The 27,951-nt window shown below is 41.6% G+C and overlaps 1 protein-coding gene across 21 annotated transcripts in view; it reads right to left on the bottom strand.

The window, feature by feature from the left end:
• LOC139755950 (uncharacterized) overlaps positions 1–27,951 on the bottom strand; it is a 1,365,710-nt gene that overhangs the window by 578,378 nt on the left and 759,381 nt on the right. For all 21 annotated transcript variants that reach the window (XM_071674739.1, XM_071674738.1, XM_071674744.1 and 18 more), the window contains one exon: positions 1,816–1,944. In XM_071674739.1, the coding sequence (XP_071530840.1) occupies positions 1,816–1,944 (129 nt within the window). The remainder of the gene's footprint in view (positions 1–1,815; positions 1,945–27,951) is intronic.

Below are 27,951 nucleotides of genomic sequence, written 5' to 3'. Positions count from 1 at the left end.
GGATGGTATTGCAGTGGAATTCATTAAAAAAGGGGGTGACTGTATTATTGACTGGTTGGTAAGGTTATTTAATGTATGTATGACTCATGGTGATGTGCCTGAGGATTGGCGGAATGCGTGCATAGTGCCATTGTACAAAGGCAAAGGGGATAAGAGTGAGTGCTCAAATTACAGAGGTATAAGTTTGTTGAGTATTCCTGGTAAATTATATGGGAGGGTATTGATTGAGAGGGTGAAGGCATGTACAGAGCATCAGATTGGGGAAGAGCAGTGTGGTTTCAGAAGTGGTAGAGGATGTGTGGATCAGGTGTTTGCTTTGAAGAATGTATGTGAGAAATACTTAGAAAAGCAAATGGATTTGTATGTAGCATTTATGGATCTGGAGAAGGCATATGATAGAGTTGATAGAGATGCTCTGTGGAAGGTATTAAGAATATATGGTGTGGGAGGCAAGTTGTTAGAAGCAGTGAAAAGTTTTTATCGAGGATATAAGGCATGTGTACGTGTAGGAAGAGAGGAAAGTGATTGGTTCTCAGTGAATGTAGGTTTGTGGCAGGGGTGTGTGATGTCTCCATGGTTTAATTTGTTTATGGATGGGGTTGTTAGGGAGGTGAATGCAAGAGTTTTGCAAAGAGGGGCAAGTATGAAGTCTGTTGGGGATGAGAGAGCTTGGGAAGTGAGTCAGTTGTTGTTCGCTGATGATACAGCGCTGGTGGCTGATTCATGTGAGAAACTGCAGAAGCTGGTGACTGAGTTTGGTAAAGTGTGTGAAAGAAGAAAGTTAAGAGTAAATGTGAATAAGAGCAAGGTTATTAGGTACAGTAGGGTTGAAGGTCAAGTCAATTGGGAGGTAAGTTTGAATGGACAAAAACTGGAGGAAGTAAAGTGTTTTAGATATCTGGGAGTGGATCTGGCAGCGGATGGAACCATGGAAGCGGAAGTGGATCATAGGGTGGGGGAGGGGGCGAAAATCCTGGGAGCCTTGAAGAATGTGTGGAAGTCGAGAACATTATCTCGCAGAGCAAAAATGGGTATGTTTGAAGGAATAGTGGTTCCAACAATGTTGTATGGTTGCGAGGCGTGGGCTATGGATAGAGTTGTGCGCAGGAGGATGGATGTGCTGGAAATGAGATGTTTGAGGACAATGTGTGGTGTGAGGTGGTTTGATCGAGTAAGTAACGTAAGGGTAAGAGAGATGTGTGGAAATAAAAAGAGTGTGGTTGAGAGAGCAGAAGAGGGTGTTTTGAAATGGTTTGGGCACATGGAGAGAATGAGTGAGGAAAGATTGACCAAGAGGATATATGTGTCGGAGGTGGAGGGAACGAGGAGAAGTGGGAGACCAAATTGGAGGTGGAAAGATGGAGTGAAAAAGATTTTGTGTGATCGGGGCCTGAACATGCAGGAGGGTGAAAGGAGGGCAAGGAATAGAGTGAACTGGATCGATGTGGTATACCGGGGTTGACGTGCTGTCAGTGGATTGAATCAGGGCATATGAAGCGTCTGGGGTAAACCATGGAAAGCTGTGTACGTATGTATATTTGCGTGTGTGGACGTATGTATATACATGTGTATGGGGGTGGGTTGGGCCATTTCTTTCGTCTGTTTCCTTGCGCTACCTCGCAAACGCGGGAGACAGCGACAAAGCAAAAATATATATATATATATATATATATATATATATATATATATATATATATATATATATATATATATATATATATATAAAATTTCTCTAAACAAAAACATTTCCAGTGCAGAATTTTCTTGTTCCTGAGATGGCTACCTCTTCTGAAACATGAACATGATAACACTCACCAGCTGGTGTGCTTGAGGTTGTGTTCCAGACGGTCCTTGAGGGGGTGGGGGAACATCCTGGCTCCCGTCTCCCCCACCATATCCCTCCAGTCCTGAGAACCCAGCAGGCATCTCACACCCACCTAACCACTGAAAATTCAAAATAAACCTACATTGGCATGGGCACTGAAAGTTTCAAGGATGGAATACAAGGAGTAAAGTTTGGTTAGCAATGAGTTTGAACAAATTAGTAACAATCAAATAAAAATCATAATCATATATGCAAAAATATATATTACACATACATATAGCATTGAATTTTAAATCAAAATCAATTTTTTCAATTTCTCAAAGGGATCCCTTGTCTTGTAACAGGAAAACTGAGTGTGATGCTACATAATCTTTGATACAGAATATCAATTTTCTATTTGAGACTTTTTCACCATACCCAAATACTTGGTACCAAGAAAACCTATGCCACTGTCTGATGACTTGAGGGATATCATGCAGATAATTGAAAATCAAACAAAGTGCATATCTCTGTATTAAAGACCTAGTCATCCCGCCCTCCACTAAGGCATTGAGCCCAACAATTAATAGCATATTTTTGGCAATGTCCTTCCCAAAGCAAGTTAGTAAGTGAAACTCACTCACAAGGCAGCTTGCACATACATCATGCAGAGCAACAAACTTCAAAAACAACTGAAAGAGGAGGGCTGGGAGGCCACATGGATCCACTGCCTAAGGTGATATTAACCCCATTCAGTGCTCTGGCCAACACATGTCATGTAATATAGCTATGCACATCAAGTAATGTTGTTGTGGCTCCTGCCACAATTGCTTAAAATCCCAGCTTATCTTTAATTAAACCAATTACCCATAAATATTACTAGAAGCCTCCCTCCTTCCACAGATGGGGAAAAAATATCAAGCATATCAGTTCATCACCGGAAGTGCATGCACATTGGCTTTGAGTGATGCCAAACATACACCCATTATCATATGTTACATAACTACACAGGGTGACTGATTGATGAAGACAATGGCTTGTTTACAAGTTTATATTGAAGTGGAATAGGACTAAAACAGAACTAAAATGTCTTCTGACATTTCTTGACAACAAAAAACAACAACAACTGTTGCTTTCAAAGATTCCATTACAGTCATGTAACCTGTATGACTGTGAACTTTTAATGGTAATCATTCCATGCTGCACAGTTACAAACAATCATCAAGGAAACACATGCTTCAATGTCTTAATGTATTATGGAAGCATCTATTCTCTTTTTATCCCCAAGAAAAAGACCAAGGCAATAACTGAAGTTAAGTTAATTCTAACGTAAAGAAACAAAGACTGTTGTAACTGTTAATGTTTATATTCAATGCAATACAAAACTTTTCTTCATTTATTCGTTCACAGTCCTGCCATGTAAATTACATGTGAATATGTTAAAAAATATGTATAAGCAGTGGGCTCAGTGTAAATAGTAAGAAATCATACATGAAAAGAAAACAAAGTTGCTGTTTTACCTTTTTTTTCTTTTTTTACATTGAAAACTTCAGTCATGGACAAAAGTTCATATCAAGGCTGGGCCATAATTGAAATACAGAGAGGTGATTGAATGGGAAAAAGAAGAATTAAGGGGAATTATTAAAAAAAATTTGAAGTGAAAACTGCCCTTAAAATGTGCTTGGTCATAGTTATTGTGAAAGAAAAGTTAGAGAGGTTACTAAAAGGGAAAGAGAAGGAGCAAGTGGAAGTTATACTATTATTATCTTTTTATTATACTTTGTCGCTGTCTCCCGCATTAGCGAGGTAGCGCAAGGAAACAGACGAAAGAATGGCCCAAACCACCCACATACAACATGTATATACATAAATGCCCACAGATGCACATATACATACCTATGCATTTCAATGTATACATACATGTACATACACAGACATATACATATATACACATGTACAAATTCATACTTGCTGCCTTCATCTACTCCCATCACTACCCCGCTGCACATAAAATGTCACCCCCCCTCCCTCAACGTGTGCATGCAATGCAGGGCTAGGAAAAAACATCAAAGGCCACATTCGTTCACAGTCTCCAGCTGTCATGTGTAACACCAAAACCATAGCTCCCTTTCCACATCCAGGCTCCTCAAAACTTTCCATAGTTTACCTACCCCATACGCTTCACGTGCCATGGTTCAATCCATTGACAGCACGTCGACCCCAGTATACCACATCATCCCAATTCACTCTATTCCTTGCATGCTTTTCACCCTCCTGTATGTTCAAGCCCCGATCACTCAAAATTGTCCTCACTCCTTCCTTCCACCTCCAATTTGGTCTCTCGTTCCCTCCAGCTCTGACACATACATCTTATTTGTCAATCTTTCCTCACTCATTCGCTCCATGTGAACAAACCATTTCAATACACCCTCCTCTGCTCTCTCAACCACACTCTTTTTATTACCACAAATCTCTCTTACCCTTTCATTACTTATTCGATCAAACCACCTCACATCACATATTGTCCTCAAACATTTCAATTTCAACACATCCACCCTCCTCCGCATAACTCTATCTATAACCCATGCCTCGCAACCATTTAGCATTGTTGGAACCACTATTCCTTCAAACATACCCATTTTTGCTTTCAGACATAATGTACTCGCCTTCCACCCATTCTTCAACGTTCCCAGAAACTTTGCCCCCTCCCCATCCTGTGACTCACTTCCACTTCCATGGTTCCATCCACTGCCAAATCCACTTCCAGATATCTAAAACAGTTCACTTCCTCCAGTTTTTCTCCATTTAAACTTACCTCCAAACTGACTTGTCCCTCAACCCTACTGTATCTAATAACCTTGCTCTTATTCACATGTACTCTCAGCTTTCTTCTTTCACACACTTTACCAAACTTAGTCACCAGCTTCTGCAGTTTCTCACAGACTGCATACATGCCCCTCTTTCCAAAACTCTTGCATTCACCTCTCTAACAACACCATCCATAAACAAATTACACAACCATGGAGACATCAAGCGTGCATGCCGCAAACCAAAATTCACTGGGAACCAATCACTTTCCTCTCCAGGTTCCTTTCCTCAAACATACTACCTATCTCTCCTTTTTTCTCATCTTGTATACATCCCCACGTTAACTGGTGGGTAAGGTTATTCAATGTATGTATGATTCATGGTGAGGTGCCTGAGGATTGGCGGAGTGCTTGCATAGTGCCATTGTACAAAGGCAAAGGGGACAAAGATGAGTGCTCAAATTACAGAGGTATAAATTTGTTGAGTATTCCTGGGAAATTGTATGGGAGGGTTTTGATTGAGAGGGTCAAGGCATGTACAGAGCATCAGATTGGGGAAGAGCAGTGTGGTATCAGAAGTGGTAAAGGATGTCTGGATCAGGTGTTTGCTTTGAAGAATGCATGTGAGAAATACTTAAAAACCTTATGGATTTGTATGTAGCATTAATGGATCTGGAAAAGGCATATGATAGAGTTGATAGAGTTGATAGCGATGCTCTGTGGAAGGTATTAAGAATATATGGTGTGGGAGGCAAGTTGTTAGAAGCAGTGAAAAGTTTTTATCGAGGATGTAAGGCATGTGTACGTGTAGGAAGAGAGGAAAGTGATTGGTTCTCAGTGAATGTAGGTTTGCGGCAGGGGTGTGTGATGTCTTCATGGTTGTTTAATTTGTTTATGGATGGGGTTGTTAGGGAGGTAAATGCAAGAGTTTTGGAAAGAGGGGCAAGTATGCAGTCTGTTGTGGATGAGAGAGCTTGGGAAGTGAGTCAGTTGTTGTTCGCTGATGATACAGCGCTGGTGGCTGATTCATGTGAGAAACTGCAGAAGCTGGTGACTGCGTTTGGTAAAGTGTGTGAAAGAAGAAAGTTAAGAGTAAATGTGAATAAGAGCAAGGTTATTAGGCACAGTAGGGTTGAGGGTCAAGTCAATTGAGAGGTAAGTTTGAATGGAGAAAAAACTGGGGGAAGTAAAGTGTTTTAGATATGTGGGAGTGGATCTGGCAGCGGATGGAACCATGGAAGCAGGAAGTGAATCATAGGGTGGGGGAGGGGGCGAAAATTCTGGAAGCCTTGAGGAATGTTTGGAAGTCGAGAACATTATCTCGGAAAGCAAAAATGGGTATGTTTGAATGAATAGTGGTTCCAACAATGCTGTATGGTTGCGAGGCGTGAGCTATGGATAGAGTTGTGTGCAGGAGGGTGGATGTGCTGGAAATGAGATGTTTGAGGACAATATGTGGTGTGAGGTGGTTTGATCGAGTAAGTAATGTAAGGGTAAGAGAGATGTGTGGAAATAAGAAGAGTGTGGTTGAGAGAGCAAAAGAGGGTGTTTTGAAATGGTTTGGTCACATGGAGAGAATGAGTGAGGAAAGATTGACCAAGAGGATATATGTGTCAGAGGTGGAGGGAATGAGAAGTGGGAGACCAAATTGGAGGTGGAAAGATGGAGTGAAAAAGATTTTGAGTGATCGGGGCCTGAACATGCACGAGGGTGAAAGGCGTGCAAGGAATAGAGTGAATTGGAATGATGTGGTATACCGGGGTCGACGTGCTGTCAATGGATTGAACCAGGGCATGTGAAGCGTCTGGGGTAAACCATGGAAAGTTGTGTGGGGCCTGGATGTGGAATGGGAGCTGTGATTTCGGTGCATTATTACATGACATCTAGAGACTGAGTTTGAACGAATGGGGCCTTTGGTGTCCTTTGCTAGCGCTACCTCGCACACATGAGGGGGAGGGGGTTGTTATTCCATGTGTGGCGAGGTGGCGATGGGAACAAATAAAGGCAGACAGTATGAATTATATACATGTATGTGTGTGTATATGTCTGTGCGTATATATATGTGTACATTGAGATGTATAGGTATGTTTGCGTGTGTGGACATGTATGTATATACATGTGCATGTAGGCGGGTTGGGCAATTCTTTCGTCTCTTTCCTTGCGCTACCTCGCTAATGCGGGAGACTGAGAAAGCAAATTAAATAAATATAATATATATATATATATATATATATATATATATATATATATATATATATATATATATATATGTATATATATATATATATATATATATATATATATATATATATATATATATATATATATATATATATATTAGGTTATTAGGTACAGTAGGGTTGAGGGTCAAGTCAATTGGGAGGTGAGTTTGAATGGAGAAAAACTGGAGGAAGTGAAGTGTTTTAGATATCTGGGAGTGGATCTGGCAGCGGATGGAACCATGGAAGCGGAAGTGGATCATAGGGTGGGGGAGGGGGCGAAAATTCTGGGAGCCTTCAAGAATGTGTGGAAGTCGAGAACATTATCTCGGAAAGCAAAAATGGGTATGTTTGAAGGAATAGTGGTTCCAACAATGTTGTATGGTTGCGAGGCGTGGGCTATGGATAGAGTGGTGCGCAGGAGGATGGATGTCCTGGAAATGAGATGTTTGAGGACAATGTGTGGAGTGAGGTGGTTTGATCTTTCTTACCCTTGTAAGAGAGATGTGTGGAAATAAAAAGAGGGTGGTTGATAGAGCAGAAGAGGGTGTTTTGAAATGGTTTGGGCACATGGAGAGAATGAGTGACGAAAGATTGACCAAGAGGATATATGTGTCGGAGGTGGAGGGAACGAGGAGAAGAGGGAGACCAAATTGGAGGTGGAAAGATGGAGTGAAGAAGATTTTGTGTGATCGGGGCCTGAACATGCAGGAGGGTGAAAGGAGGGCAAGGAATAGAGTGAATTGGAGCGATGTGGTATACCAGGGGTTGACGTGCTGTCAGTGGATTGAATCAGGGCATGTGAAGCGTCTGGGGTAAACCATGGAAAGCTGTGTAGGTATGTATATTTGCGTGTGTGGACGTATGTATGTACATGTGTATGGGGGGGGTTGGGCCATTTCTTTCGTCTGTTTCCTTGCGCTACCTCGCAAACGCGGGAGACAGCAACAAGGTATAAAAAAAAAAAAAAAAAAAAAAAAAAAAAAAAAAAAATATATATATATATTACAGTCACCCCCTTTTTTAATAAAATCCACTGCAATACCATCCAAACCTGCTACCTTGCCGGCTTTCATCTTCCACAAAGCTTTTACTACCTCTTCTCTGTTTACCAAATCATTTTCCCTAACCCTCTCACTCTGCACACCACCTCGACCAAAACACCCTATATCTGCCACTCTATCATCAAACACATTCAACAAACCTTCAAAATACTCACTTCATCTCCTTCTCACATCACCACTACTTGTTATCACCTCCCCATTTGCGCCCTTCACTGAAGTTCCCATTTGCTCCCTTGTCTTACGCACTTTATTTACCTCCTTCTAGAACATCTTTTTATTCTCCCTAAAATTTAATGATACTCTCTCACCTCAACTCTCATTTGCCCTCTTTTTCACCTATTGCACCTTTCTCTTGACCTCCTGTCTCTTTCTTTTATACATCTCCCACTCAATGGCATTTTTTCCCTGCAAAAATCATCCAAATGCCTCTCTCTTCTCTTTCACTAATAATCTTCCTTCTTCATCCCACCACTCACTACCCTTTCTAATATATATATATATATATATATATATATATATATATATATATATATATATATATATATATATATATATATATCTTTTTCTTTTTTTTTTTATACTTTGTCGCTGTCTCCCGCGTTTGCGAGGTAGCGCAAGGAAACAGACGAAAGAAATGGCCCAACCCCCCCCCCATACACATGTACATACACACGTCCACACACGCAAATATACATACCTACACAGCTTTCCATGGTTTACCCCAGACGCTTCACATGCCTTGATTCAATCCACTGACAGCACGTCAACCCCTGTATACCACATCGCTCCAATTCACTCTATTCCTTGCCCTCCTTTCACCCTCCTGCATGTTCAGGCCCCGATCACACAAAATCTTTTTCACTCCATCTTTCCACCTCCAATTTGGTCTCCCTCTTCTCCTCGTTCCCTCCACCTCCGACACATATATCCTCTTGATCAATCTTTCCTCACTCATTCTCTCCATGTGCCCAAACCATTTCAAAACACCCTCTTCTGCTCTCTCAACCACGCTCTTTTTATTTCCACACATCTCTCTTACCCTTACGTTACTTACTCGATCAAACCACCTCACACCACACATTTTCCTCAAACATCTCATTTCCAGCACATCCATCCTCCTGCGCACATCTCTATCCATAGCCCACGCCTCGCAACCATACAACATTGTTGGAACCACTATTCCTTCAAACATACCCATTTTTGCTTTCCGAGATAATGTTCTCGACTTCCACACATTTTTCAAGGCTCCCAAAATTTTTGCCCCCTCCCCCACCCTATGATCCACTTCCGCTTCCATGGTTCCATCCGCTGACAGATCCACACATTCGTCACATGTCGTAGAAGGCAACTAAAGGGGACAAGAGCTGGGGGCTACAAACCCTCCCCTCCTTGTATTTTAACTTTCTAAAAGGGGAAACAGAAGGAGTCACGCGGCGAGTGCTCATCCTCCTTGAAGGCTCACACTGGGGTGTCTAAATGTGTGTGGACGTAACCAAGATGACAAAAAAGGAGAGATAGGTAGTATGTTTGAGTAAAGGAACCTGGATGTTTTGGCTCTGAGTGAAACGAAGCTCAAGGGTAAAGGGGAAGAGTTGTTTGTGAAAGTCTTGGGAGTAAAGTCAGGGGTTAGTGAGAGGACAAGAGTAAGGGAAGGAGTAGCTCTACTCCTGAAACAGGAGTGGTGGGAGTATGTGATAGAGTGTAAGAAAGTAAACTCTAGATTGATATCGGCAAAACTGAAAGTTGATGAAGAGAGATGGGTGATTATTGGTGCATATGCATTTGGGCATGACAAGAAAGATCATGAGGGGCAAGTGTTTCGGGACTAGCTGAATGAGTGTGTTAGTGATTTTGATGCACAAGACCAGGTAATAGTGATGGGTGATTTGAATGCAAAGGTGAGTAATGTGGCAGTTGAGGGAATAATTGGTATACATGGGGTGTTCAGTGTTGTAAATGGAAATGGTGAAGAGCTTGTAGATTTATGTGCTGAAAAAGGACTGTTGATTCGGAATACCTGGTTTAAAAAGAGAGATATATATAAGTATACATATGTAAGTAGGAGAGATGGCCAGAGAGCGTTATTGGATTACGTGTTAATTGATAGGCGCGCGAAAGAGACTTTTGGATGTTAATGTGCTGAGAGGTGCAACTGGAGGAATGTCTGATCATTATCTTGTGGAGGCGAAGGTGAAGATTTGTAGAGGTTTACAGAAAAGAAGAGAGAATGTTGGGGTGAAGAGAGTGGTGAGAGTAAGTGAGCTTGGGGAGGAGACTTGTGTGAGGAAGTACCAGGAGAGACTGAGCATAGGGAATGGAAAAAGGTGAGAAAAACGGAGGTAAGGGGAGTGGGGGAGGAATGGGATGTATTAAGGGAAGCAGTGATGGCTTGCACAAAAGATGCTTGTGGCATGAGAAGCATGGGAGGTGGGCAGATGAGAAAGGGTAGTGAGTGGTGGGATGAAGAAGTAAGAGTATTAGTGAAAGAGAAGAGAAAGGCATTTGAACGATTTTTGCAGGGAAATAATACAAATGACTGGGAGATGCATAAAAGAAAGAGACAGGAGGTCAAGAGAAAGGTGCAACAGGTGAAAACGAGGGCAAATGAGAGTTGGGGTGAGAGAGTATCATTAAATTTTCGGGAGAATAAAAAGATGTTTTGGAAGGAGGTAAATAAAGTGCATAAGACACGGGAACAAATTGGAACTTCCGTGAAGGGGGCTAATGGGGAGGTGATAACAAGTAGTGGTGATGTGAGAAGGAGATGGAGTGGGTATTTTGAAGGTTTGTTGAATGTGTTTGATGATATAGTGGCAGATATAGGGTGTTATGGTTGAGGTGGTGTGCAAAGTGAGAGGGTGGGGAAAATTATTTGCTAAACAGAGAAGAGGTAGTAAAAGCTTTGTGGAAGATGAAAGCCGGCAAGGGAGTGGGTTTGGATACTATTGCAGTGGAATTTATTAAAAAAGGGGGTGACTGTAGTGTTGACTGGTTGGTAAGGTTATTTAAAGTATGTATGATTTATGGTGAGGTGCCTGAGGATTGGCAGAATGTTTGCATAGTGCCATTGTACAAAGGCAAAGGGGACAAAGGTGAGTGCTCAAATTACAGAGGTATAAGTTTGTTGAGTATTCCTAGGAAATTATATGGGAGGGTATTGAATGAGAGGGTGAAGGAATGTACAGAGCATCAGAATGGGGAAGAGCAGTGTGGTTTCAGAAGTGGTAGAGGATGTGTGGATCAGATGTTTGCTTTGAAGAATGTTTGTGAGAAATATTTAGAAAAGCAAATGGAGTTGTATGTAGCATTTATGCATCTGGAGAAGGCATAATAAAGAGTTGATAGAGATGTTCTGTGGAAGGTATTAAGAATATATGGTGTGGGAGGCAAGTTCTTAGAAGCAGTGAAAAGTTTTTATCGAGGATATAAGGCATGTGTACGTGTAGGGAGAGAGGAAAGTGATTGGTTCTCAGTGAATGTAGGTTTGCGGCAGGGTTGTGTGATGTCTCCATGGTTCTTTAATTTGTATGTGGATGGGGTTGTTAGGGAGGTGAATGCAAGAGTTTTGGAAAGAGGAGCAACTATGCAGTCTGGTGGTGGATGTGCTCGAAATGAGATGTTTGAGGACAATATGTGGTGTGAGGTGGTTTGATCGAGTAAGTAATAATAGGGTAAGAGAGATGTGTGGTAATAAAAAGAGTGCGGTTGAGAGAGCAGAAGAGGGTGTTTTGAAATGGTTTGGTCACATGAAGAGAATGAGTGAGGAAAGATTGACCGAGAGGATATATGTGTCAGAGGTGGAGGGAACGAGGAGAAGTGGGAGACCAAATTGGAGGTGGAAAGATGGAGTGAAAAAGATTTTGAGTGATCGGGGCCTGAACATGCAGGAGGGTGAAAGGCGTGCAAGGAATAGAGTGAATTGGAACGATATGATATACCGGGGTCGACGTGCTGTCAATGGATTGAACAAGGGCATGTGAAGCGTCTGGGGTAAACCATGGAAAGTTCTGTGGGGCCTGGATGTGGAAAGGGAGCTGTGGTTTCGGTGCATTATTGCATGACTGCTAAAGACTGAGTGTGAACGAATGGGGTCTTCGTTGTCTTTTCCTAGCGCTACCTTGCACACATGAGGGGGAGGGGGTAGTTATTTCATGTGTGGCGAGGTGGCGATGGGAATGAATAAAGGGGGACAGTATGAATTATGTACATGTGTATATATATATCTATATGTCTGTGTGTACATATATATGTATACGTTGAGATGTATAGGTATGTATATTTGCGTGTGTGGACGTGTATGTATATGCATGTGTATGCGGGTGGGTTGGGCCATTCTTTTCATCTGTTTCCTTGCACTACCTCGCTAACGCGGGAGACAGCGACAAAGAAAAAAATAAAATAAATAAATATATATATTTATTTTATTTATACATTTTGCTTTGTCGCTGTCTCCTGCATTAGCGAAGTAGCGGAAGGAAACACACGTAAGAATGGCCCAACCCACACACATACACATGCATATACATACACGTCCACACATGAAAATATACATACCTATAAATCTCAACGTATATATACAAGCAGACATATACATATATACACATGTACATAATTCATAGTCTGCCTTTATTCATTCCCATTGCCACATGAAATTACAACCCTCTCCCCCTTCATGTGCGTGAGGTAGCAATAGGAAAAGACAACAAAGGCCACATTCGTTCACACTCAGTCTCTAGCTGTTATGTAATAATGCACCAAAATCATAACTCCCTTTCCACATCCAGGCCCCACAAAACTTTCCATGGTTTACCCCAGACACTTCACATGCCCTAGTTCAATCCATTGACAGCACCTTGACCCCAGTATACAACATCGTTCCAATTCACTCTATTCCTAGCACGCCTTTCACCCTCGTGCATGTTCAGGCCCCGATCACTCAAAATCTTTGTCACTCCATCTTTCCACCTCCAATTTGGTCTCCCACTTCTCCTCGTTCCCCCCACCTCTGACACATATATCCTCTTGATCAAACTTTCCTCACTCATTCTCTCTATGTGATCAAACCATTTCCATTCACCCTTTTCTGCTCTCTCAACCACACTCTTTTTATTACCACACATCTCTCTTACCCTATTATTACTTACTCAATCAAACCAACTCACACCACATATTGTCCTCAAACATCTCATTTCCAACACATCCAACATCCTCCACAGAACGCTATGTATAGCCCACGACTCGCAACCATATAACATTGTTGGAACCACTATCCCTTCAAACATATCCATTTTTGCTTTCCGAGATAATGTTCGCGACTTCCACACATTCTTCAACGCTCCTAGAACTTTCGCCCCCTCCCCCACCTGATGATTTACTTCCGCTTCCATGGTTCCATCTGCTTCCAAATCCACTCCCAGATATCTAAAACACTTCACTTCCTCCAGTTTTCCTCCATTCAGATTTACCTCCCAATTGACTTCTCCCTCAACCCTACTGTACCTAATAACCTTGCTCTTATTCACATTTACTCTCAGCTTTCTTCTTTCACACACTTTACCAAACTCAATCACCAGCTTCTGCAGTTTCTCAAACGAATCAGCCACCAGCGCTGTATCATCAGTGTATAACTGACTCACTTCCCAAGCTCTCTCATCCACAACAGACTGCATACTTGCCCCTCTTTCCAAAACTCTAGCATTCATCTCCCTAACAACCCCATCCATAAATAAATTAAACAACCATGGATACATCACACACCACTGCCGCAAACCTACATTCACGGAGAACCAATCACTTTCCTCTCTTCCTACATGTACACATGCCTTACATCCTTGATAAAAACTTTTCATTGCTTCTAACAACGTGCCTCCCACACCATATATTCTTAATACCTTCCACAGAGCATCTCTATCAAATGCCTTCTCCAGATCCATAAATGTTACATACAAATCCATTGGTTTTCCAAGTATTTCTCACATCCTTCAAAGCAAACACCTGATCCACACATCCTCTACCACTTCTGAAACCACACTGCTTTTCCCCAATCTCATGCTCTGTACATGCCTTTACCCTCTCAATCAATACCCTCCCATAAAATTTACCAGGAATACTCGATAAACTCATACCTCTGTAATTTGAGCACTCACTTTTATCCCCTTTACCTTTGTACAATGGCACTATGCAAGCATTCCGACAATCCTCAGGCACCTCACCATGAGTCATACATACATCAAATAACCTTATCAACCAGTCAACAATACAGTCAACCCTTTTTTGATAAATTCCACTGCAGTACCATCCAAACCCGCTGCCTTGCCAGCTTTCATCTTCCGCCAACTTTTACTACCTCTTCTCTATTTAGCAAATCATTCTCCCTAAGCCTCTCACTTTGCACACCACCTCAACCAAAACACCCTATATCTGCCACTATATCATCAAACACATTCAACAAACCTTCAAAATATTCACTCCATCTTCTCACATCACCACTACCTATTATCACCTCCCCATTAGCCATCTTCACTGAAGTTCCCATTTGTTCCCTTCTCTTACGCACTTTATTTACCTCCTTCCAAAATATATTTTAATTCTCACTAAAATTTAATGATACTCTCTCACCCCAACTCTCATCTGCCCTCTTTTTCACCTCTTGCACTTTTCTCTTGATCTCCTGCCTCTTTCTTTTATACATCTCCCCCTCATTTGCATTATTTCCCTACAAAAATTGTCCAAATGCCTCTCTCTTCTCTTTCACTAATAATCTTACTTCTTCATCCCGCTACTCACTACCCTTTCTAATCTGCCAACCTCCCACGCTTCTCATGCCACAAGCATCTTTTGCACAAGCCATTACTGCTTCCCTAAATACATCCCAATTCTCCCCCACTCCCCTTACCTCCTTTGTTCTCCCCTTTTTCCATTCGGTACTCAGTCGCTCCTGGTACTTCCTCACACAAGTCTCCTTCCCAAACTCATTTACTCTCACCACTCTTTTCGCCCTAACATTCTCTCTTCTTTTCTGAAAACCTATACATATCTTCACCTTCATCTCCACACGATAATGATCAGACATTCCTCTAGTTGCACCTCTCAGCACATTAAAATCCAAAAGTCACTCTTTCGCGCACCTATCAATTAAAACGTAATCCAATAACGCTCTCTGGCCATCTCTCCTACTTACATATGTATACTTATGTATATCTCTTTTTAAACCAGGTATTCCCAATCACTAGTCCTTTTTCAGCACATAAATCTACAAGCTCTTCACCATTTCCATTTACAACACTGAACACCCCATGTACACCAATTATTCCCTCAACTTCCACATTACTCTCTTTTGCATTCAAATCACCCATCACCCATCAAACTACTAACACTCTCACTCAGCTGCTCCCAAAATACTTGCCTCATATGATCTTTCTTCTCATGCCCAGGTGCACATGCATCAATAATCACCCATCTCTCTCCATCCACTTTCACTTTTACCCATATCAATCTAGAGTTTACTTTCTTACGCTCTATCACACACTCCCACCACGCCTGTTTCAGGAGTAGTGCTACTCCCTCCCTTGCTCTTGTCCTTTCACTAACCTCTGACTTTACTCCCAAGACATTCCCAAACCACTCTTCCCCTTTACCCTTGAGCTTCGTTTCGCACAGAGCCAAAACATCCAGGTTTCTTTCCTCAAACATACTACCTATCTCTCCTTTTTTCTCATCTTGGTTACATCCACACGCATTTCCAAGATAACATTCTCGACTTCCACACATTCTTCAAGGCTCCCAGAGCTTTCGCTCCCTCCTCCATCCTATGATTCACTTCTGCTTCCATGGTTCCATCCGCTGCCAAATCCACTCCTAGATCTCTAAAACACTTCCCATATCAATCTAGAGTTTACTTTCTTACGCTCTATCACACACTCCCACCACGCCTGTTTCAGGAGTAGTGCTACTCCCTCCCTTGCTCTTGTCCTTTCACTAACCTCTGACTTTACTCCCAAGACATTCCCAAACCACTCTTCCCCTTTACCCTTGAGCTTCGTTTCGCACAGAGCCAAAACATCCAGGTTTCTTTCCTCAAACATACTACCTATCTCTCCTTTTTTTCTCATCTTGATTACATCCACACGCATTTAGACACCCCAATCTGAGCCTTCGAGGAAGATGAGCACTCACCGTGTGACTCCTTCTGTTTCCCCTTTAAGAAAGTTAAAATTTCCCATCATTGTCTTTCCTGGTACTTCCTCACACAAGTCTCCTTCCCAAACTCATTTACTCTCACCACTCTTTTCACCCCAACATTCTCTCTTCTTTTCTGAAAACCTGTACATATCTTCACCTTCACCTCCACAAGATAATAATCAGACACCCCTCTAGCTGCACCTCTCAGCACACTAATATCCAAAAGTCACTCATTCGCACACCTATCAATTAACATGTAATCCAATAACGCTCTCTGGCCATCTCTCCTACTTACATATGTATACTTATGTATATCTCGCTTTTTAAACCAGGTATTCCCAATCACCAGTCCTTTTTCAGCACGTAAATCTACAAGCTCTTCACCATTTCCATTTACAACACTGAGCACCCCAAGTACACCAATCATTCCCTCAACTGCCCCATTACTCACTTTTGCATTCAAATCACCCATCACTATAACCCGGTCTCTCGTGCATCAAAACTACTAACACTCTCACTCAGCTGCTCCCAAAATACTTGTCTCATACGATCTTTCTCCTCATGCCCAGGTGCATATGCACCAATAACCACCCATCTCTCTCTATCCACTTTCAGTTTTACCCATATCAATCTAGAGTTTACTTTCTTATGCTCTATCACATACTCCCACCACTCCTGTTTCAGGAGTAGTGCTACTCCTTCCCTTGCTCTTGTCCTTTCACTAACCCCTGACTTTACTCCATAGACATTCCCAAACCACTCTTCCCCTTTACCCTTAAGCTTCGTTTCACACAGAGCCAAAACATCCAGGTTTCTTTCCTCAAACATACTACCTATCTCTCCTTTTTTCTCATCTTGGTTACATCCACACACATTTTGACACCCCAATCTGAGCCTTCAAGGAAGATGAGCACTCACCGCGTGACTCCTTCTTCTGTTTCCCCTTTTGGAAAGTTAAAATTTCCCATCATTGTCAGAAGCAGAATCAGGAGCATATTCCTGAGCCTTCAAGGAAACCTCCTTCCTTGGCTCCATCCTCTTCCTTCATTTGGAAAGTATGAAGGAAGAATTTCCAGTTTCCTGCTCCCATCCCTTTTAGTCACATTGCATGACAGGCAGTGGACACGGGACCAGTATTCTTTCCCACTATTACCTTGGGGACCTCATTCATGGAGCTGCTTCAGCTTTGACACTATGCTTCATGCAGGAACGAGAAAGGTGAACTCCTTTGGGGCAAAAAGACCCTTGATAACACAGTACAGTTTTGTTTCTGCTGCCAATAATTCTTCCTTGTGAGAAGATTACTTATTGCTTGAAGCATTGTCCCCTTCAGACAAAACCAACACCATGTACATATAATTTGATTTTTTTTTCAGACGAGTACTGTTAAGATCTAAATGGCTCTTAGGTTTAATAACCAAAGTTTTCTTATCATGGGAACTAAAGCATATCTAGATATAAATCTAAACCACACTTTCAGTGATGAGGCATCAAACTTTTCTTACATTGCACTCGATCTCTTGTCAGTAGCTTTAGGTTATATTTGTGTGCTATTATTTTCTTTGTTTCCAAATTGTTTTAAGGAACCACAGTGCACCAGAGAAATGATCCATTTAATATTCAAATTAATATATAGATCTTAATTCACTTTTGATAAAAATGCATTTCAATATTTTGTACTTTTTGCTTAAAATTTGGGCAAAAATTTATATAATTGGCTTTTTATAGTTTGTGTGATTTTCAGTGTTTTTTTATTAATGCACTTGGAATATAGTGTCTTTGAAGCACATTCTGTATTTTTTTTTTACTTCATTTTGTAACATTTAATAATGTATATTGAAGAGACCAATGCAATTGTGATTTATGTTTTCTTTGCATGACCCTCGCACGACTTACTGTTATCTTCTATCCTGTGTTTGTATTGTCTCGTTTCAAAAACAAAGTTTTAGGTATGTGATTTTGTATGATCAACTGTTACGCATTTTTATACCTAAAAGGGACCTATGGGTTGTTTAATGGTCTAGTTAGCAAATATATATATATATTGGGAGGTAAGTTTGAATGGAGAAAAACTGGAGGAGGGGAAGTGTTTTAGATATCTAGGAGTGGATTTGGCAGCAGATGGAACCATGGAAGCAGAAGTGAATCATAGGATGGAGGAGGGAGTGAAAGTTCTGGGAGCCTTGAAGAATGTGTGGAAGTCGAGAATGTTATCTTGGAAAGCAAAATTGGGTATGTTTGAAAGAACAGTGGTTCCAACAATGATATATGGTTGCGAGGCATGGGCTATAGATAGAGTTGTGCGGAGGAGGGTGGATGTGCTGCAAATCAGATGTTTGAGGACAATATGTGCTGTGGGGTGGTTTGATCGAGTAAGTAATGAAAGGGTAAGAGAGATGTATGGTAATAAAAAGAGTGTGGTTGAGAGAGCAGAAGAGGGTGCTTTGAAATGGTTTGGTCACATGGAGAGAATGAGTGAGGAAAGACTGACAAAGAGGATATATGAGTCAGAGGTGGAGGGAACGAGGAAAAGTGGGAGACCTAACTGGAGGTGGAAAGATGGAGTGAAAAAGATTTTGAGCGATTGAAGCCTGAACATGCAGAAGGGTGAAAGGCGTGCAAGGAATAGAGTAAATTGGAACGATGTGGTATACCGAGGTTGACGTGCTGTCAATGGATTGAACCAGGGCATGTGAAGCGTCTGGGGTAAACCATGGAAAGTTTTGTGGGGCCTGGATGTGGAGAGGGAGCTGTGGTTTCAGTGCATTATGCATGAAAGCTAGAGATTGAGTGTGAACGAATGTGGCCTCTGTTGTCTTTTCCTAGTGCTACCTCACACACATGTGAGGGAGGGGGCTGTCATTTCATGTGTGGCGGGGTGACAACGGGAATTAATAAGGGCAGACAGGATGAATTATGTACATGTGTATATATGTATATGTCTGAGTTTGTATACATATTATATGCATTGAGATGTATGGGTATGTATATGTGGGTGGGTTGGGCCATCCTTTCGAATGTTTCCTTGTGCCACCTTGCTAACACGGGAAACAGCGACAAAATATAATGAATAAAATATCTATTTATATATTATACTTTGTCGCTGTCTCCCGCGTCAATATATATTTCTTTTTATTATTTTGCTTTGTCGCTGTCTCCCGCGTTAGCGAGGTAGCGCAAGGAAACAGACGAAAGAATGGCCCAACCCACCCACATACACATGTATATACATACATATCCACACACGCATATATACATCCTTATACATCTCAACGTATACATATATATATATATATATATATATATATATATATATATATATATATATATATATATACAGACATATATATATATATATATATACACATGTACATAATTCATACTGTCTGCCTTTATTCATTCCCATCGCCACCTTGCCACACATGAAATAACAACCCCCTTCCCCCTCATGTGTGCGAGGTAGTGCTAGGAAAAGAAAACAAAGGCCCCATTCGTTCACACTCAGTCTCTAGCTGTCATGTAATAATGCAACGAAACCACAGCTCCCCTTTTCATATCCAGGCCCCACAGAACTTTCCATGGTTTACCCCAGACACTTCACATGCCCTGGTTCAATCCATTGACAGCACATCGACCCCGGTATACCACATCGTTCCAATTTACTCTATTCCTTGCACGCCTTTCACCCTCCTGCATGTTCAGGCCCCGATCACTCAAAATCTTTTTCACTCCATCTTTCCACCTCCAATTTGGTCTCCCACTTCTCCTCGTTCCCTCCACCTCCGACACATATATCCTCTTGGTCAATCTTTCCTAACTCATTCTCTCCATGTGACCAAACCATTTCAAAACACCCTCTTCTGCTCTCTCAACCACACTCTTTTTATTACCACACATCTCTCTTACCCTATTATTACTTACTCGATCAAACCACCTCACACCACATATTGTCCTCAAACATCTCATTTACAGCACATCCACCCTCCTCCGCACAACTCTATCCATAGCCTACGCCTCGCAACCATATAACATTGTTGGAACCACTATTCCTTCAAGCATACCCATTTTTGCTTTCTGAGATAATGTTCTCGATTTCCACACATTCTTCAACGCTCCCAGAACTTTCGCCCCCTCCCCCACCCGATGATTCACTTCCACTTCATGGTTCCATCCGCTGCTAAATCCACTCCCAGATATCTAAAACACTTCACTTTCTCCAGATTTTCTCCATTCAAACTTACCTCCCAATTGACTTGACCCTCAACCCTACTGTACCTAATAACCTTGCTCTTATTCACATTTACTCTTAACTTTCTTCTTTCACACACTTTACCAAACTCAGTCACCAGCTTCTGCAGTTTCTCACCCTAATCAGCCAATAGAGCTGTATCATCAGCGAACAACAACTGACTCACTTTCCAAGCTCTCTCATCCAGAACAGACTGCATACTTGCTCCTCTTTTCAAAACTCTTGCATTCACCTCACTAAAAAACCCATCCATAAACAACTTAAACAACCATGGAGACATCACACACCCTTGCCGCAAACATACATTCACTGATAAACCAAGCACTTTCCTCTCTTCCTACATGTACACATGCCTTACATCCTCGATAAAAACTTTTCACTGCTTCTAACAACTTGCCCCCCATACCATATATTCTTAATACCTTTAACAGAGCATCTCTATCAACTCTATCATATGCTTTCCATAGATCCATAAATGTTACATACAAATCCATTTGCTTTTCTAAGTATTTCTCACATACATTCTTCAAAGCAAACACCTGATCCGCACATCCTCTACCACTTCTGAAACCACACTGCTCTTCCCCAATCTGATGCTCTGTACATGCTTTCACCCTCTCAATCAATAACCTCCCATATAATTTCTCAGGAATACTCAACAAACTTATACCTCTGTAATTTGAGCACTCACTTTTATCCCCTTTGCCTTTGTACAATGGAACTATGCAAGCACTCCTCCAATCCTCAGGCACCTCACCATGAGTCATACATACATCAAATAACCTTACCAACTAGTCAACAATACAGTCACCCCCTTTTTTAATAAATTCCACTGCAATACCATCCAAACCTGCTGCCTTGCCGGCTTTCATCTTCTGCAAAGCGTTTACTACCTATTCTCTGTTTACCAAATCATTCTTCCTAACCCTCTCACTCTCCACATCACCTCGACCAAAACACACTGTATCTGCCAATCTATCATCAAACACATTCAACAAACCTTCAAAATACTCACTCCATCTCCTTCTCACATCACCAATACTTGTTATCACCTCTCCATTAGCCCCCTTCACTGAAGTTCCCATTCATTTCCTTCTCTTACGCACTTTATTTACCTCCTTCCAAAACATCTTTTTATCCTCCCTAAAATTTAATGATACTCTCTCACCCCAACTCTCATTTGCCCTCTTTTTCACCTCTTGCACCTTTCTCTTGACCTCCTGCCTCTTTCTTTTATACATCTCCCACTCTTTGCATTATTTCCCTGCAAAAATCGTCCAAATGCTTCTCTCTTCTCTTTCACTAATAATCTTACATCTTCATCCCACCACTCACTGTCCTTTCTAATTTGCCCACCCCCTACGCTTCTCATGCCACAAGCATCTTATGCACAAGCCATCACTGCTTCCCTAAATACATCCCATTCCTCCCCCACTCCCCTTGCCTCCTTTGTTCTCACCTTTTTCCATTCTGTACTCAGTCTTTCCTGGTACTTCCTCACACAAGTCTCCTTCCCAAGCTCACTTACTCTCACAACTCTCTACACTCCAACATTGTCAATTCTTTTCTGAAAACCTCTACAAATCTTTACCATTGCCTCCACAAGGTTATGATCAGATATCCCTCTAGTTGTACCTCTCAGTACATTAACATCCAAAAGTCACTCTTTTGCACGCCTATCACTTAACACATAATCCAATAATGCTCTCTGGCCATCTCTCCTACTTACATACGTATACTTATGTATATCTTTCTTTCTAAACCAGGTATTCCCAATCACCAGTCCTTTTTCAGCACATAAATCTACAAGCTCTTCACCATTTCCATTTACAACACTGAACACCCCATGTACACCAATTATTCCCTCAACTGCCACATTACTCACCTTCGCATTCAAATCACCTATCACTACAACCTGATCTCATGCATTAAAACCACTAACACACTCACTCAGCTGCTCCCAAAACACTTGCCTCTCATGATCTTTCTTCTCATGCCCAGGTGCATATGCACCAATAATTACCCATCTCTCTCCATCCACTTTCAGTTTTACCCATATCAATCTAGAGTTTACTTTCTTACATTCTATCACATACTCCCACCACTCCTGTTTCAGTAGTGCTACTCCTTCCCTTGCACTTGTCCTCTCACTAACCCCTGACTTTACTCCTAAGACATTCCCAAACCACTCTTCCCCTTTACCCTTGAGCTTCGTTTCACTCAGAGCCAAAACATCCAGGTTCCTTTCCTTAAACTTACTACCTATCTCTCCTTTTTTCTCATCTTGGTCACACCCACACACATTTAGACGCCACAATCTGAGCCTTCGAGGAGGATGAGCACTACCCGCGTGACTCCTTCTTCTGTTTCTCCTTTTATAAAGTTAAAATACAAAAAGGGGAGGGTTTGTAGCCCCCCGCTCCCATCTCCTTTAGTCACCTTCTACGACACATGAGGAATGCGTGGGAAGTATCTTTCTCCTCTATCCCCAGAGATAGTTCAATGTACACACATATATATATATATACATACACAGATAAATACATATATACACATGTACATATTTCATACTTGCTGACTTTATTCATTCCCATCGCCACCTCACCACACATGAAATGACAACACTCTCCCCCTGCATGCGCATGAGGTAGTGCTAGGAAATGACAAAAGGCCATATCCATTCACACTCAGTCTCTAGCTGTCATGTATAATGCACTGAAACCATAGCTCCCTTTCCACATCCAGACCCCACAAAATCTTTCTATGGTTTACCTCAGGTGCTTCACATGCCCTGGTTCAATCAATTGACAGCACACTGAACCCAGTATACCACATCATTCCTATTTACTCTATTCCTTGCATGCCTTTCACCCTCCTGCATGTTCAGGCCCCGATCACTCAAAATCTTTTTCACTAAATCCTTCCACCTCCAATTTGGTGTCCCACTTCTCGTTCCCTCCATCTCTGACACATATATCCTCTTTGTCAATCTTTCCTCACTCATTCTCTCCATGTGACCAAACCATTTCAAAACACCCTCTTCTGCTCTCTCAACCACACTCTTTTTATTTCCACACTTCTCTCTCACCCTTTCATTACTTACTCAACCAAACGACCTCACACCACACATTGTCCTAAAACATCTCATTTCCAACACATCCACCCTTCTCTACACAACCCTATCTATAGCCCTTACCTCACAACCATATAACATTGTTAGAACCACTATTCCTTCAAACATAAACATTTTTCTTTCAGAGATAATGTTCTCGCCTTCCACACATTTTTCAACGCTCTCAGAACTTTTGCATCCTCCCCCACCCTGTGACTCACTTCTGCTTCCATGGTTCCATCCGCTGCCAAATCCACTCCCAGATATCTACAATACTTCACTTCCTCCAGTTTTTCTCAATTCAAACTGAACTCCCAATTGACTTGTCCCTCAACCCTACTGTACCTAATAACCTTGCTCTTATTCACATTTACTCTCAGCTTTCTTCTTTCACACACTTTACCAAACTCAGTCACCAGCTTCTGCAGTTTCTCACATGAATCAGCCACCAGCACTGTATCATCAGCAAACAACAACTGACTCACTTCCCAACCCCTCTCATCCAGAAACGACTGCATAATCTCTCCAAAACTCTTGCATTCACCTCCCTAACAACCCCATCCATAAACAAGCTGAACAAGCATGGAGACATCACACACCCCTGCCACAAACCGACATTCACTGTGAACCAATCACTTTCCTCTCTTCCTACACGTACACATGCCTTACATTCTCAATAAAAATTTTTCACTGCTTCCAGCAACTTGCCTCCCACACCATATACTGTTAATAACTTCCAGAGAGCATCTCTATCAATTCTTTCATATGCCTTTTCCAGATCCATAAATGCTACATACAAATCCATTTGTTTTTCTAAGTATTTCTCACATACATTCTTCAAGGGAAACACCTCATCCACACATCCTCTACCACTTCTGAAACCACACTGCTCTTCCCCAATCTGATGTTCCGTACATGCCTTCACCCTCTCAATCAATATCCTCCCATATAATACCCCAGGAATACTCAACAAACTTATACCTCTGTAATTTGAGCACTCACCTTTATCCCCTTTGCCTTTGTACAATGGCACTATGCATGCATTCCACCAACCCTAAAGCAACTCACCATGAGCCATACATACAATGAATATCCTCACCAACCAGTCAACAAAACAGTCACCCCCTTTTTTGATAAATTCCACTGTAATACCATCCAAACCCGCCACCTTGCCGGCTTTCATCTTCCGCAAAGCTTTCACTACCTCTTCTCTGTCTACCAAATCATTCTTCTTGACCCTCTCACTTTGCGCAACACCTCGACCAAAACACCCCATCTGCCACTCTATCATCTAGCACATTCAACAAACCTTCAAAATACTCACTCCATCTCCTTCTCACATCACCACTACTTGTCATTACCTCCTCATTAGCCCCATTCACCGATGTTCCCATTTGTTCTCTTGTCTTACGCACTTTATTTACCTCTTTCCAAAACATCTTTTTACTCTCCCTATAATCTAATGATACTCTCTCATTCCAACTCTCATTTGCCCTCGTTTTCACCTCTTGCACCTTTCTCTTGACCTCCTGTCTCTTTCTTTTATACATCTACCACTCATTTGCACTATTTCCCTGCAAAAATCGCCCAAATGCCTCTCTCTTCTCTTTCACTAATATTCTTACTTCTTCATCCCACCACTCACTACCCTTTCTAATCTGCCCACCTCCCATGCTTCTCAAGCAACAAGCATCTTTTGCACAAGCCATCACTGCTTCACTAAATACATCCCATTCCTTCCCACTACCCTTATGTCCTTTGCTCTCACCTTTTTCCATTCTGCACTCAGTCTCTCCTGGTACTTCCTCACACAAGTCTCCTTCCCAAGCTCACTTACTCTCACCACTCTCTTCACCCATCATTCTCTCTTCTTTTCTGAAAACCTCTACAAATCTTCACCTTCGCCATAACAATTTAATGATCAGACATCCCTCCAGTTGCACCTCTTAGAACATTAACATCCAAAAGTCTCTCTTTCATGCGCCTATCAATTAACAAGTAATCCAATAACGTCTCTGGCCATCTCTCCTACTTACATACGTTTACTTATGTATATCTCGTTTTTAAACCAGGTATTCCCAATCACCAGTCCTTTTTCAGCACATAAATCTAAAGCTCTTCACCATTTCCATTTACCCAAAACTGAACACCCCATGTAACCAATTATTCCCTCAACTGCCACATTACTCACCTTGCATTCAAATCACCATTTACTATAACCCGTCTTCTTGCATCAAAACCACTAAACACACTCATTCACCGCTCCCAAAACACTTGCCTCTCATGTCTTTTTCTCATGCCCAGGTGCATATGCACCAATAAACCCATCTCTCTCCCTCACTTTCAGTTTACCCATATCAAAACTAGATTTACTTTCTTACATTCTATCACATACTCCCACAACTCCTGTTTCAGGGTAGTGCTACTCCTTCCCTTCCTTTCCTCTCACTAACCCTGACTTTACTCCAAGACATTTTCCCAAACCACTCTTTCCCCTTTCCTTGAGCCAAAAATCAGGTTCCCTTTTCCCCCAAATACTACCTATCTTCCTTTTTTTCATCTTTTTTACACCCCCAACATTTAGACCCCAATCGAGCCCTTTGAGGGGGATGAGACTCCCCATTTTTTTTTTTAAAAATTAAAATACAAAGGGGAGGTTTTGGGCCCGCTCCCTCCCTTTAGTGGCTTCTACGACACTGAGGAATGCGTGGGAAGTACCCTTTTCCCAATCCCCAGGTTTATTTAATTAAAATATATATATATATATAATAAAAATAAATTTTAATATATAAATTAATATTTTAAAATTTTTTTTTTTTTTTTCCCTGCCCCCCCCTGTTCTCCCCCTTTTGCGAGGGTTAGGCAAGGAAAAGAAAAAAACCCCCCAAACCCCCCCAAAACCAGGTTTTATAATCATGCCAACCCCTTTACATAACCCCAAAAATTTTTTCCCAGGGTTTTTACCCAGGGTTCACATCCCCGGGTTCAACCCAATTGACAGAAACCTAACCCCCGGTTATACCACATCTTTCCTTTTTATCTTTTTTCCTTCCCCTCCTTTTCACCCCCCTTTCATGTTCAGGCCCCGATCACCAAAATTTTTTTTCACTAAACCCTTCCACCTCCAATTTGGTCTCCCATTCTCCTCTTTTTCCCTCCACCGGGGGCACATATTCCTTTTTGGTCAATTTTTTCTCACCCCATTTCTCCAGTGCCCAAACCATTTAAAAAACACCCTTTTCGGGTCTCTAAAACCCCCTTCTTTTTATTTCCACACCCCTCTCTCCCCCTTTATTACTTACTCAAAAACACCTCCCCACCACATTTGCCCCAAAACATCTCTTTTTCCAAAATCCCCCCTTTCTCAAACAACCCTATCATACCCCTTTACCTCAAACCATAAAACATTTTTTGGAACCACTATTCCTTCAAAAAAAACCATTTTTCTTTCGGAATTTGTTCCCCCTTCCCCCACAATTTTAAAGGGCTCCAAAAATTTTGCCCCCCCCACCCTTGTTCATTTCCCGCTTCCATGGTTCCATCCGCTCCCAAACCCAAATCCCAGATTTTAAAAAAAATTTTTTACTTCCCCAGTTTTTTTAATTTAAAATTCCCCCCCAATTGACTTTCCCTCAACCCTACTGTACCAATTTAAACCCTTTCTCTTATTCACATTTACTCTTAACTTTCTTCTTTCACACACTTTTCCAAAAATCAGTCACCAACTTTGGGAGTTTCTACATGAATCAGCCACCCGCCTGTTCATTAGCAAAAAAAACTGACTCACTTCCCAACCCCCTTTTATTTCCCCAAAAGAAATTCATAATTCCCCCTTTTCCCAAAAATTTTTGCATTCACCTCCCTAACAAACCCCCTCCATAAAAATTAAAAAAACCCGGAGACATCAACACCCCTGCCCCAAAACCACATTCACTGGAACCAATCACTTTTCTCTTTTCCCACACGTAAACATGCCTTAATTCCCCAAAAAAAATTTTTTACTGCTTCCACCCAAATTGCCTCCCAAAAAAAAAATTTTTTTAATAACCCTTTCCCCAAAAGCATCTCTTTCAAATTTTTTATGCCTTTTTCCCGATCCCTAAATGCTACATACAAACCCCTTTTTTTCTAAGTATTTTTTCCATACATTTTTCAAAAGGGGGAAAACCTATCCACACATTTCCCCTACCCCTTCTTTAAACCACACTGCTCTTCCCCAATCTGATGTTGTACAAGGGCCCTTTACCCCCTCAATCAATAACCTCCCCTATAATTTTCCCCGGGAATTTTCAACCAAAATTAACCCCTTTTTAAAATTTTAGCACTCCCTTTATCCCCCTTTTCCCTTTTTACAATTTGGGACATGCAGCATTCCCCAATTTTGGGAACCCCACCATGAGATATTTCAAAAAATAACCTTACCAACCGTCAAAAAACAGTCACCCCCTTTTTTTAAATTCCACTTTTAAAAACCATCCAAACCCGCCCCTTGGGCCCCCTTTCATCTTCCGCAAA

Source organism: Panulirus ornatus, chromosome 20 (genome assembly GCF_036320965.1).
Source record: "Panulirus ornatus isolate Po-2019 chromosome 20, ASM3632096v1, whole genome shotgun sequence".
Classification (NCBI taxonomy): domain Eukaryota; kingdom Metazoa; phylum Arthropoda; class Malacostraca; order Decapoda; family Palinuridae; genus Panulirus; species Panulirus ornatus.
This window is presented reverse-complemented; position numbering and strand designations above follow the sequence as displayed.